Source organism: Trichosurus vulpecula, chromosome 5, assembly GCF_011100635.1.
Source record: "Trichosurus vulpecula isolate mTriVul1 chromosome 5, mTriVul1.pri, whole genome shotgun sequence".
Lineage (NCBI taxonomy): Eukaryota > Metazoa > Chordata > Mammalia > Diprotodontia > Phalangeridae > Trichosurus > Trichosurus vulpecula.
In genome coordinates this window covers 264,503,969-264,516,692 of record NC_050577.1, presented here as the reverse complement: position 1 = coordinate 264,516,692, position 12,724 = coordinate 264,503,969, and the positions used below count along the sequence as shown (strand labels likewise).

Here is a 12,724-nt window from a genome sequence, read left to right as displayed (position 1 = left end):
TGGTCATTGCTGTAGAGTTGTCTTGATGACATGACGCATCCTCTTTCCAGCTGTGGCCAATTCCATTCCCCTTGAAGGCCCAATGAGCCGGAGAACCTGTGGCCGGCAGGTGGCGCTGCCCTCAGCTATCGCTAGTTTAGGGCCGGCTCTGTGAGTTTGTCCCAGCCGCCGCTCCGTAGATTCCTCGTCTTCCCCGCCTCCTCTTCCCCGGGTCTTCGCGCGTGCGCTCTGGGGAAGGTGACTTGCTGCTTCCCGGGTCGTAAAAAAATCATGTCGTTCTTTCGGTCGCTGCGCCTTTTTCAGCCTTTGGCGTCCTGGAGCCGGCCGGTAAGGGGATGTAGTGGCAGAGCTCGAGTACTCCCTGGCGCCCGGGCGCCCAAGCTCTCTCCTCCGCACGTCCCCTCTGTCCCCCAGGCTGCGTCCTTTCGGTCCCCTCCTCATCTCCAGCCTCCTCTCTCTTCGGGGCTGCCCCCGCCCCAGGCTGCTCTCCCCGCCCCCTCCTCACCTGCAGCGTCTCCTCGCCCCCCCCCCCCCCGCCCCTTCCTCACCTTCAGCCTCCCCCCGGCTGTTCTCACCACCTGCCACCCCTCCCCCGCGCTAGCCTCCCTGCCCACTCCTCAACTTCAGCTTCTCCCTACCCCCCCACCCCCGCTGCTTCCCCCCAAGCTGTTCTCGTCCTCCTCCACCTGCCCCCCTTCCTCACCTCGCGCCTGTCCCCGCCAGGTGCCTCTGGGGTCCCGCCCCCTCCACGCGGGAGTCGGGGCTGCGTCCAGCAAGGAGCACCTGAAGAAGCTGCGGCAGAAGACCGGCTACTCCTTCACCAACTGCAAGAAAGCGCTGGAAACTTGTGGCGGCGACCTGGCCCAGGTGAGGGGCCGCCCGCTCCCCCTCGGACGGGGAGGGAAACTGAGGGCCCGTTACTTGAATTTAACTGACCTCCGCTTAATGCACACTTAGTTGATTTTTTTCCAGGTCACAGAGATAGGAAGAAGCCGGTCTGGATCCGAACTCAGGCCAATCAATTCCAGAGAAGAGGTTCTTAACCTGTTTTGACCCCTTTGGCTGCCCGGTGAATTTATTGGATTGTAAGCCCCTCGAGGGCAGGGACTGGCTTTTGCCTCCTTTTGTGCTCGCGTCGCTTAGTACAGTGCCTGGCACATAGCTTGATAAATGTTCATTGAATGAATGAGTGGTTAAGCCAGTGGACCCCTTCTCAGATGAAGGTTTTTAAATGCCTGAAATAAAATGCGTTAAGATTATAAAGGAAACCAGTTGTATTTTGTCAAAATTTTGAAAGTTTAAGAACTGTAGGTTCAGAATCTTTGTTCCCTTTTTTTCCACCATAACTGTGTTTAATCAGTATCTAAGCTGATAATTTAACAAATGGTTATGTTTTACAGCAAAAGTGTCATTGAATTATGCCCTCATTCGTTCAGTCAGTCAACGTTTATTAAGCACCTGCTGTGTTCTGGGCACTGTGCTGGAGTTCACATAAGGGAAACAGCCACGATAAAAACAGCAACAGCTAAGGTGTATATAGCATTCTCAGATGTGCAAAGGGTTTTATACACATTACTTCATTTGAACCTTACAACAATCCTGAGAGGTAGGACCTGCATTTTTACAGGGGAAGAAACTAAGGATGTGGCTTGTCTGGTTCACACAGTAAGGATGAAGGGAAGGATTTAAATGGGTCTTCCTGACTCCAAATCTAGCACTCTAGCCACTACAAGAGGCAAAACCTGTGCTGCCTTAGCTTGGGGAGAATTGAGTTCAGGACTGTTGGTAGTTCCACATTTCCTTAGAGAAAGACACCCTTGTTCCTCTTAAGTGGTGAATTTTTTTGGGATGTAGTGGGAGGAAGCTTGAACTTGAACCCACATACTCTTAATGTATATGTCTTGATGTGCAGCTGCACTTAACTTCCCTGAGCCTGTTTTTTCATCTGTAAAATGATCACAATACATACTTTGTGTGTGTGTGTGTGTGTGTGTGAAACACCTTTTTCTGATCTCTAAATTCCCTCCGTCTAGTCCCTCCCCCACCCATTGAAAAGGGCATTATAGGCTCAGATTCAATCTGGCCCGCTTGTGAAAACAGGCATCACAAAGGGGGTACAGGTCCCATCACCCCATCTGGAGGAAGGTGAAAGGTCCTTCCCTAGAAATAGGCAGCTAGGAGGCCCAGTGGATAGAGTACCAGGTCTGAAGTCAGAAAGACTCATCTTCCTGAGTTCAAATCCATGCCTCAGTTTCTTCATCTGTAAAAATGATCTGGAGAAGGAAATGGCAAACCACTGCAGTATCTTTGCCAATAAAACCCCAAACAAGTTCAGAAAGAGTCAAACACAACTCAACAATAAGAAGAAGAAATGGAAATTAAGGAGGTTGGAGTACTTTGCTATTCAAACTTTCCTTAAATCCTGTGTGGTTTGTGAAAAAGCTAAATAACACCTGTAATTACCGATAATAATACCAGTGTAATTAGTACCAATATAGATAATACCAATAAATTACTGGGAGCTGAAAAAAAAGGCCATCATATCACTTATACACATGAAGTTATGCAAACCATATTTCTCTATTGGCCAAATACATGCTTTTCTCAAAGTAAATCTGTAAAGCAGGTTGTGCAGGAAGGTACTACATAATAACTGTCAGTTACTATTATTCAGAACATTTTGCCTTCACTGTTACAGAGTTATAACTGCACTCAGCTATTTGGAAGCAAGAGGTGAAGCCCCCTTGTCTCAGGAACCCATTGTAGAAAGACTTGTTCTTTTCCTTACTCTCCAGATTGGCATTTTATTAAATAATTTGGGGCTCAGAGGAAGCAGAGAGAAATTGAAGCCAGGAAAACATTTAGAATCTTGCAGTTCCAGAATTCTGTGTTTGACTTGCTGGGTTTTGTTTGGTTTTTTTCCTCCTTCTGCAGGCAGAAGCGTGGCTCCATAAGCAGGCCCAGAAGGAAGGATGGAGCAAAGCTACTAAACTTCAGGGAAGAAGAACTAAGGAAGGGCTGATTGGATTATTACGGGAAGGGAATTCAGCTGTAATGGTGGAGGTGAGCCCCTCACATGCACCAGTTTCCAGGAATGGCTGTTGGTCCTCAAATATTTGACTGTACTTGTACCAGATATTTTGGATGGAAAAAGTGATAAACTCTGGAAGAGCTGTCTGATACGCAGTGAAACTAAGCAGGTAGTGCAGTCAAAAGTAATCAGTAGACACGGTCTCAGTGAGAGCTAGTTTTATGTAAAAATACACAAAGGAGTATTGAAGATGAGAGACTCATCTGCTTGTGTCTCTCATTCTATTTTGCACCTCTCCCATGCACTTTTATTCTAATTTGTGTTTGTCTCTTCACCTCAGAGAGGCAGTATTGTGTAATAGAGAGCTAGTCTCAGAGCCAGGAAGACTGGAATTCAGGTCCCATTTCTGACTCAGACCAGCTTTGTGACCTTGGGCAAGTTCATTGACATAATAAATTTCAGAGAAGGTGTTGCCCCGCTTATTAGGTAGAGGGAATTTCTCACTCGGGAGTTCCACATGCCGGTGAATTCATAGGTCTAGTTTCTATTCCTAGCCTTCGTTTCCTCTTGCCTAGGGTGTAAGTTCCTTGAGTGGAGACACTTGATTAACTTCATCTTTCTATTCCTGATATTAAGGGTAGCTCTTTGCCATAACTTCAGCGTTCCACACCTTCACTTTCATCATTGTCGCTGTACGGAGTGTTCCTAAAGTTTGGACACATAGGCAAAAATGCATATTTCCAAGAAATGAAATGAATGAAATTTTCAACCACATTTTATTTAATTGGAATATTAGTAAATAACATCTTCAATGTGATTTCCATCATTTTTGATGCAAAGGTTGATGCGCTTTGCAAGATTCTCATGAACTTGATGCAATAACTCCCCATTGCTGTCAATTTTCCTATGTGTCCAGACTTTAGGGACACCCTGTACTTCTCCTGATGCTAGTCACAGCTTCTCTTTAACTTGGCAAATTGTGTTTGAGAGATGTTTTACCTAATAAACTCACTGCCCTTCAGCCAGTCCGGTCTAAATTTAGTTAGTTTGGTCCTTGGACAACAGACACATACATAACAGACATCACTGTCCTGGACTTGAAATCTTTCCATCTTGGTAGGACCTTTTCTCCCACTGGCATAGCCTTTAAGATCTCAGTGTTACTTCTATGCCACATTCTGACTAGGACTTTAGTGGTTTTCATGTACATAATAGGTGCCGTTCATTCAAGGTAGATATCAGTCTTTTTTGTCTAGTCTTATAGGGTTTCCTGAAGAGGTTAGAAATTTTGTAGATTAGCCAATGGAGAGAGGTAATAGACATGGAAGTAGTTTAGGTGTCATTGTGGATAAAGGACCAGAAAAAAGAAAAAGGAGAGGACAAATAATTTCATTGGTCTGGATCAAAGGACAGGAAATACAGTTGAGGGGAGAAGGTCCAGGTTGGTAATAAACTCACAGTTAAGGCATCGCTGGCAATGTTCTGAAAAAACCTTCTCAACTGGCTTATGTTGCCTAACCCATCATGGCAAGAGGCACTTATGTTTCTGATCTTCTGCTGGCAAAGTTAATAATGGCAGTTTGAAAAGATGCAGTGATGTTGAAAATACAGCCTAGCCTTACTTTGGTTTGTAGTAAATAAACCCTTCTCCTTTTTATGAGTTTGCCACTAAACCATTGTTTACATCATGAATTTTCGCCCCCAGGTGAACTGTGAGACAGATTTCGTTTCGAGAAATTTAAAATTTCAACAACTGGTTCAGCAAGTGGCTCTTGGAACCATGCTGTACTGTCAGAGTCTGAGGGAACAGCTCTCCACCTACAGGAAGGTGAGTTTGGGTCTAGAGTCAGGCAGAGCACACAGACTATTCTAAAATGACGAAAGACATTACTAGATGGTCAGATTAGAAAAGACACAATTTTAGTATGTTCTTAATGTAGTCCAGCTGACAAAACAATTATCCACACCATTTTTTTTTTTGTCCCTCAGACTGTCTCACGAACAGAGACATAGGGAATAAAATGTAATTTAATGAAATCTGGAAACATTTACTTTATGTAGAGAATGGTGGCATTTCTTAAGGCTATATAGAATAGGGAAAAGGATATGAACCAAGAGTCAGGTATGGCCTATGCTGCCTTGCTTGGCACAAGTTTACTTTTATAAAATGATGGGATTGACTTGAATGATTTTTGAGGTTCTTTCATACTCTGAAATTGCCTAGAATTCTTCCTGAGAGGAGGAGTTCATATTCCAAAGGGACTGACATTGGTGGTAGAATAGGATGTATGTAAAAATGTTATAAATATGGAATATTACCAGTATAACAGAAAAAATGGTATTAGCATAAATTTATGCTTAAAAAGCTTGAGTTGCTTTATTTGGAAGTGATTAGTGTTGTTAAGGTAAGCTTGGTGTTTTGCAAATTGATCTTTGCTTTCCTTTCTGTGTGTATTCAGGGTTTTCTAGAGACAGCTGAGCTTGCTCAACTTAGAGCAGGACCTAATCGAGAAGACTCTCTCAAGGACCAGTTGACATTATTTATTGGTGAGTACTGGCAGTAGACCCTAGACTGAGACTAAGAATAGGAATTAAGAAGTGGCTCCCACTAGGCAGGCTTATTTTTAAAAAATCTTACAATTTCTCAGAACACCAAAATCATAGTAATGGGAGTAGGATTATAAGATACTCAGGCTTCTACGTGTGTGAATCCATAGGCATTTAGCTCTCTAGTCGTTTGGACATCATATTTCTTTTCAAGGCAAGAATGATCAGTTAGGAAGTTGTGGGAAACTTTCTAGTGAGCTTGCCCAATGTGGATTGCTGTGGTGGTGAGGGGAATTTTGATTTATCTTGCATTCCCCTTTTGGGGAGTAGGGGAATGGGGAGGGTGGTTGTGGAATGCTGGAAACCAGCTGCTCCTCTGTTCCTGACAATGAGAAGAGTCCTTTTTACCAGATCATCTCACTGTCTGCAGACTATTAGTGAGTCATCAGAACCAGGTTAGGCAGAAGTGTAGGGGGTTTTGTTAAGTAATTCTGGAAGAATGTGGGTGTTTTAGCCTTGTCTTTTTTTCTGGAGAATTACTGTAACTATTAAATAGATTTCTTGAATTGTTTTCGAAATTAGTTTTCATTTCTGGACAATTCTTTTTTATACCCTTAAGATATAACTCTCTGGGGTGTGTATTTATGTATGTTTGTGTTCCCTTGAGTAAATCAGAGCTAATTATTTACATCTCTTTGCTGTTCTGTCCCCTTCTCCCCTGCCTGTTTGACTCTTGTTTCTTTTTTAGAGGGTAGTATTGATAAAAAGGGAAACTCCGGGTAATGTTTGCTGCTTGTGAATAACTCTGGGAAAAAAAAAATTTTATGTAAGAATATATATTTAAACTGTTCAGTAAAATGAAGTTTGGGATTTTTGTTGTGCCCTATTATATCACTTTGAGATTCTGTCTATCTGAAGTGGCATATCTGTTCATAATTTTTAAAAAATTATTTGTTTTTGACATGTATTTTTGAAAATTTTGAGTTCTAAATTCTCTCTCCCTCCAAACCCTCCCCTGCCCATTGAGGAGACAAGCAGTATGGTAGCTAATATACATATGAAGTCATGTAAAATATATTTCCATATTAGCCATGTTGCCAAAAGAAAAGTCAAGAAAAATAAAGTGGAAAAAAACCTGTGTCATGCTCATTCGCAGTTCATCAGTTCTCTCTCTGGAGATAGACAGCAGTTTCATCATTAATCCTTTGGAATTGTCTTGGATCATTGTATTGATCAGAATAGCTAAGTCTTTCACAATTGATCATTCTTAAAATATTGCTGTTGCTGTGTACAGTATCCTCCTGGCTTTGCTCCCTCACACTGCAACAGTTCATGTAAGTCTTGCCAGGTTTTTTTGTGGCATATCCATTCAATTAATATTTATTAAGCTCCTACTCTGAACAAAGCACTGACTGTGCTAGAAAAGCGAAGACCAAAAGGAAATTGTTCTTGCTTTCCAGGCGCTTGTGTTTTACTGGGGGGCATATAAATAAACACAAAGTATGTATAGGATTATAAACTTCCATCTAAAATTTTTTTCAAATCGTTCATTAATGCTTTTTGTTATTTTGTCATGGTCATTTCAAAACTGTTACTTCAGATCATTATCTGTTCTTTAGGCCCTTCATTAGTTTTTTAGTTATTCAGAATTTGATGTCCTTTTAGTGATTTTTTTTTAATTTACTTGGTTGTATGTTTGTTCTTTTGGTTCTGTTTCCTTTGCTCTGTGTCTGTTCATTCAGATCTATTATTCTCTGAATTCCTCATATTTAACATTTTTAACTGCCCAAAACATTTCCCCATTACCTTCATATAGCCTAGATTTTTCAGCTATTCACAAATGTGCACCCTCTTGGTTTCCAGATCTTTGCCACTGTAGAGTGCCGGTGTGAATATTTGGTTATTTTTTTGGTTACATATAATATTTTTATGTAGTCATTTATTTAACAATTATTAGACCTTTTGGTTGTGATCTATATCTAATATTGTGCTCACTGTCTCAAAGGGTAAGAGCAATTTAGTTATTTTTCTTATATAGTTTCTTTCAAATTGATATCCAGAATATTTAGATCACTTCGTAACTCTACCAGCAGATCAGTGTACCTGTATTACACCCACAGACTCCCCTCTTTTGTTATTTTCCTCAATTCGTATGGTGTGAGTTATTTTCATTTGCTTTTCTTTTACTGTTAGTGATTTGGAGCATATTTTATAATATGTTCACCTATAGTTTGTAATTCTTGTGCAAGCTGTTTCCATCTTTTGGCCACTTAATCTTAGTAGAGAGGGCAGGAGTCACCAAACTGTGGCCTGCAGGCCAAATCAGTGCCCCGCCCCCCCCCCAAGCCAGAGAGCCAAGAACATTTTAAAATACAATACAAATACATAATACAGTACAACTTTGTTTTAAAAATACAAAAACTATCCTTGGCTAGCTAGCTGTACAGAAATAGGATGGGCTAGATTTTGCCTTTGGGCTGGAGTTTGTCAACGTCTGTATTAGGGATTTGCCCTTGGTATTATGTATTTGTGTCACTTCCTATATATTTTGGTTGTGACGCTTAGGTAATATTTTATGTATATATTTTCCCCATTCCATTGTTTCTCTTCCAATTCATTTGTCATTAATTTTGTTTGTTCAGAAGCTTTTAAATTTTATGTAGTCAAAATTGGTTATTGTCTTTTATGATAATTTTTTGTCTAATTAAGAATTCTTCCTCTAACCATAATTTTGAAAGTATCTTATCTCATTTTTTCTCTTTAAATGGGGTGACCATCACAAGTTATTTCAAGAAGGAAAAAGCACTAATGGGGGGGGCAGTGTAGAAGCAGGAAAGACCTCCTCTCAGTGGTGTTATTTGAACAAGGTTTTCAGATTTTTTTTTTTATGCAGACTTGACCAGTGTCAACGTGAACATATCCATGTAAAAAGAGGTACAGGAAAACTGTATGAAACTGACTCTTAATTATATAGTTTTTTTTTTAAAGTATCTGTTATATTTAACATAGTACGCTGACCCACATCTTTTTTGTTCTTGCTACTGCTCTGTTCCACATATTTTAAAAATGCTTAATTGATAAATCTTTTTTTTTTGCATTACTATTACCACCCCCCCACCTCCTCTTCTCTTTTCTCCATGAAATCCCTCCCTTATAAGAAATAAGTATAGACAAGCAAGAAAAATTCCCACATTGGGCATATCTGAAAATGTTATGTCTCATTCAGCACCCCTGGTCCATTGCCTCTGCTAAGATGTGGAAAACTAGCATCCTTAGTCATCTGGAGTTGTTATTGGGGATTGCATGAATCAGGGCTCTTAGTGTTTCCAAGTTTTTTTCCTTCGTGGTCATAATCATTGTATAAATTATTCTTCTGCTCTGTTTATTTCATTGAGCATTAGTTTATGTAAGTCTTTTTCAGGTTTCTCTAAATCTGCCCCTTTTGGCATTTCTGATGATGCACAGTATTCCATTACATTCATATCTTTCCATGATTCTCTGAATTCCTCATATTTAACATTTTTAACTCCACAACATTTCCCCATTACCTTCATATAGCCTAGATTTTTCAGCTATTCACAAATGTCGTACACCCTCTTGGTTTTCAGGTCTTTGCTGTTGCAGAGGATGCTGGTATGAATATTTGGTTATATAGTCATTTGTTCAGGCACTCCCCAATTAATGGACTTCCACCTTGTTTCCAGCTCTCTGCAACCACAGAAATGCTTCTATAAATGTTTTTGTAGATATGTGTTCTTTCCCTCTCTTTGCCCTCTTTGAAGTACATGTGTAGTAATGATATATCTGGGTCAGAAGTCATAGTTTAGTTCCATATTGCTTTGCCAGAATGGTATGACCAATGCCAGGTCTACCAACACTGTCATGTGCCTGTTGTGTAGCTCCATTGACAGTTGTCTTTGCTTTTTTGTCGTTTTCACTAATTCGATGGAGGTGAGATGATCCACTGAATTGTTGTAATCTTTTTATCTTTAGATATGGTTGTTGATTGCTTATATTTCTTGTTTTGAGAACTATTACTTTCTTTTGACTGACTTACCTTCATTGTTATTAGTATTAATTTAGATATCAGACCTTTATCAGAGAAATTTGTTGCAAAGATTTTGCCCCAGCCAACCACTTTCCTTCTAATTCTCACCATATTGATTTTGCATAAAATCTTTTCAGTTTTATATGAAAGTTGCCCGTATCATCTCCTTTGATCAGTCCTCTGTTTTTTGGTGAACACTTCACCTAGTTGTGAAAGGTGCCCGACCTCATTGTCTCTTTTTCTTAATGATGTAACATTACACTAAAGGTGATTTCAAGAGGGAAAGAGCTCCATTAGTGTAGGGGAGGGTGGTAATTTTAGAAAAGGCTTTTGCTTCAGAGGTGGCACCTGAGCCAGGCTTTGAAGAAGACTAGGGATTCTGCTAGACGGAAGTAAGGGGAGCACATTCCAGGCATGGATGGCCATCTGCGCAAAACATGCAGAGACCATTTCTGGGTACATGATGATTGTGATAACTTTGCTTAAGTTTTGTTTTTCTGCAGGCAGACTGGGAGAAAACTTGACTCTTAAGCGAGCTGCATGGGTGACTGTACCAGATGGATTCTACATTGGTTCCTATGTACATGGAGCAATGCACAGTCCCTCTCTCAGTAACATGGTGCTTGGGAAATATGGCGCATTGGTCATCTGCCAGACATCTGAAGAGAAACTGAATCTTGAAGACCTTGGCCGACGACTTGGTCAGCACGTCGTGGGAATGGCACCTCTGTCTGTAGGCTCAATGGAAGATGAGCCTGGTGGAGAAGAGGAAACAAAGATGCTTGCTCAGCCCTATTTGCTGGATCCTAGCATCACATTGGGACAGTATGTAAAGCCCCAGGGCGTGTCTGTGGTAGACTTTTTGAGGTTTGAATGTGGAGAAGATTTTGAGGCAGCAAAAACAGAATAGATTCCATGGACATTCTGGACCTCAGACAATTATTAACTGAGCCACTCTGTGTCCTGAGGGAATTGGTTTGATCACTGTTTCAGTAATACATGTGAGCTGTTTCTCTCTGGGTTTATGGTAAAACTGAAAAGGTAGTTCAATGCAGCAGCTCCAAATAAAGATGCTTTCTTCGTTATAGAATCTTGCCTTCTTCCTTGTTTGTAAAGTTGTGGGTTTAGCTTTTTATGTCATGAATCTGACTCGCTATGTCAGTGACAGCTCCTGACTGAGCCCATTAAAAAGCAAATAGCTTTATTGGGAACGTGGGAATGTGTGAAACCTTTTGATTTGGAGTTGCTTGTTTCGTATATTCATTGAAATCATGGCCTGTGTATCTTTTAATTCTGCACTTAGCTCTAATAAACGGCCCCAAGCAAATTTAAATAAATAAGAGAAACCAGAAATATCCCAAGGACACTGAAGTGCCCTCTCTCCTTCTCCCCGTTAAATATATTCACCTTGAGCTCAGGTATTGTCTTTTTATGGGCTGCCATACCCTGCTCCTCCATTTCCTCTTGTAATGATCCTAATTCACCTCCACTAACATTAACATTCCTTGTACGTGGCAGTATACTAGGTGCTAAGGATACAAAGACAAAAAGAGGAAACAACCTCTGTCTTAAGGGAACTTTTTTGGGGGGCGGGGTGGTATAGAGTACACCTTGGGCCTGGCTGACCAGAGCTATAGTGATACACACAAAGTAGCATCATAACTGTACCAACAACTAGGCACCTGGAAGGACTCAGGAAAGCCTTCTTGTAGTAGGTGGCACCCTGAATTAAGTCTTGAAAGGAATCTAGGGATTCTAAGTGGCAGAAGTGGACATGGAGTGCATTCAGAAAAACCTGGAAAGACGTGTGAACCACTGTGGAGTGAATGAAGCAGAAAAAGAAGATAATTTGTGCAATGATTACAATGTTGGAAAGGAAAACAACTTAGAAAATCTAGGAAAAGACAGGGAGAGGGGAGATAGCATGTCAAATTAAGAGAATAGCTAGTAGGCCAGTTTAGTTTAATGGAATGTAGTCTTTCTGGAGTAGTACTATGAAAAAAATTTGGAAAAGGTGGGTGGGAGCCTGGTGGGATCTTCAGTGGCAGGCTGACCTTTTTTGTATTTTATTCTAGAGGTGATTTGGGTGATTGGAGTAGAGGTATGATGTAATTAGATACGTGTTGTGGGAAAAGCAATTTGGCACCTGTGTGGAGGACACGTGGGAGAACAATTTTGCTACCTTTGTTTATAATTTGCATCAACCTCTAAGGTTACAGATCTATGTGTTTGTAGAAGTTACATCATCAGAAACTAATGAAAATGTAATTTGTGTGAAACATGATTCCTTTCTATCTGAAACTGAAAAAAATGCAGAGTTCACTGGAAAATGGCTTGTTGGTTGTGTTTATGGCATCCTTTGAAGATAATTCTCTAGAGAGGCCCACATACACATGTGGTGTTGGACTTGTTACTGAAATGAATACCAAATGGCTTCTTTCTTGCTTGAATCTTTTGGTATGACCAAGATGTTTATTTTTTAGACAGCTATCGGACAAACTTTATTCTGTTACAATAGTTACTGCTCTATTCTCATTCCTACACCCCAAACTTCCCAGTACAAAAACATTCCACAGATGTGAAATTCATGCTGTATTTGTTGTATGTGCAAATGAGGATGTTGATAATCAGTCCCTCATCTTATAGATAGGGGCCTTGATTTGAAAAGATGTCTGGGCCTACCAGGAGGTGTATGAAAATTACTTACAGATTTCAGTGACTTGTGAATTTTTTTTTTTGGCATTAATGATCTTGATATCTAAACCTTATGTCTGAACACCAAAATTAAACCATTGCCCTCATGATAATTTTTTAGGATTGCAAAGTTTGATGTGTGAACTACATACTTCGTGTCTTTGTTTTCTGCTCTGGTTTCTCTAAATTCATACAGATCATGGAAATCAGAATGGATAGTTAGTATATGTATTTAAACAACTAAACAATAGCAAAGATATTCATTCTAGGTAACATGCTGCACTTGGCAAAACTCTCTTGCTGTAAGTAGCCAAGTACATTGTGCTAGACAGATAAATTCTTTCCTCATAATTGGCACTATCTATTCACTAGTATTGCCTCAGTTAGTCATTTGCTTCCATTCT

At 40.4% G+C, this 12,724-nt stretch overlaps 1 protein-coding gene across 1 annotated transcript; it reads left to right on the top strand.

The window, feature by feature from the left end:
* Positions 1-218: 218 nt before the first annotated feature.
* On the top strand, positions 219-10,716 carry TSFM (Ts translation elongation factor, mitochondrial). The gene is made up of 6 exons (XM_036762067.1): positions 219-327; positions 724-867; positions 2,935-3,063; positions 4,737-4,859; positions 5,491-5,578; positions 10,130-10,716. The coding sequence occupies exons 1-6, from the start codon at positions 271-273 to the stop codon at positions 10,534-10,536; spliced, it is 948 nt and encodes a 315-aa protein (XP_036617962.1). The 5' UTR covers positions 219-270; the 3' UTR covers positions 10,537-10,716.
* The last annotated feature ends 2,008 nt before the right edge of the window (positions 10,717-12,724 follow it).

Bases quoted from the DNA above. Each gene is read 5' to 3' on its own strand.
- TSFM (XM_036762067.1), top strand. From the start codon at position 271: ATGTCGTTCTTTCGGTCGCTGCGCCTTTTTCAGCCTTTGGCGTCCTGG. The intron at 4,860-5,490 runs GTGAGTTTGGGT...GTGTGTATTCAG, and splicing joins AGCTCTCCACCTACAGGAAG to GGTTTTCTAGAGACAGCTGA. The intron at 5,579-10,129 runs GTGAGTACTGGC...GTTTTTCTGCAG, and splicing joins CCAGTTGACATTATTTATTG to GCAGACTGGGAGAAAACTTG.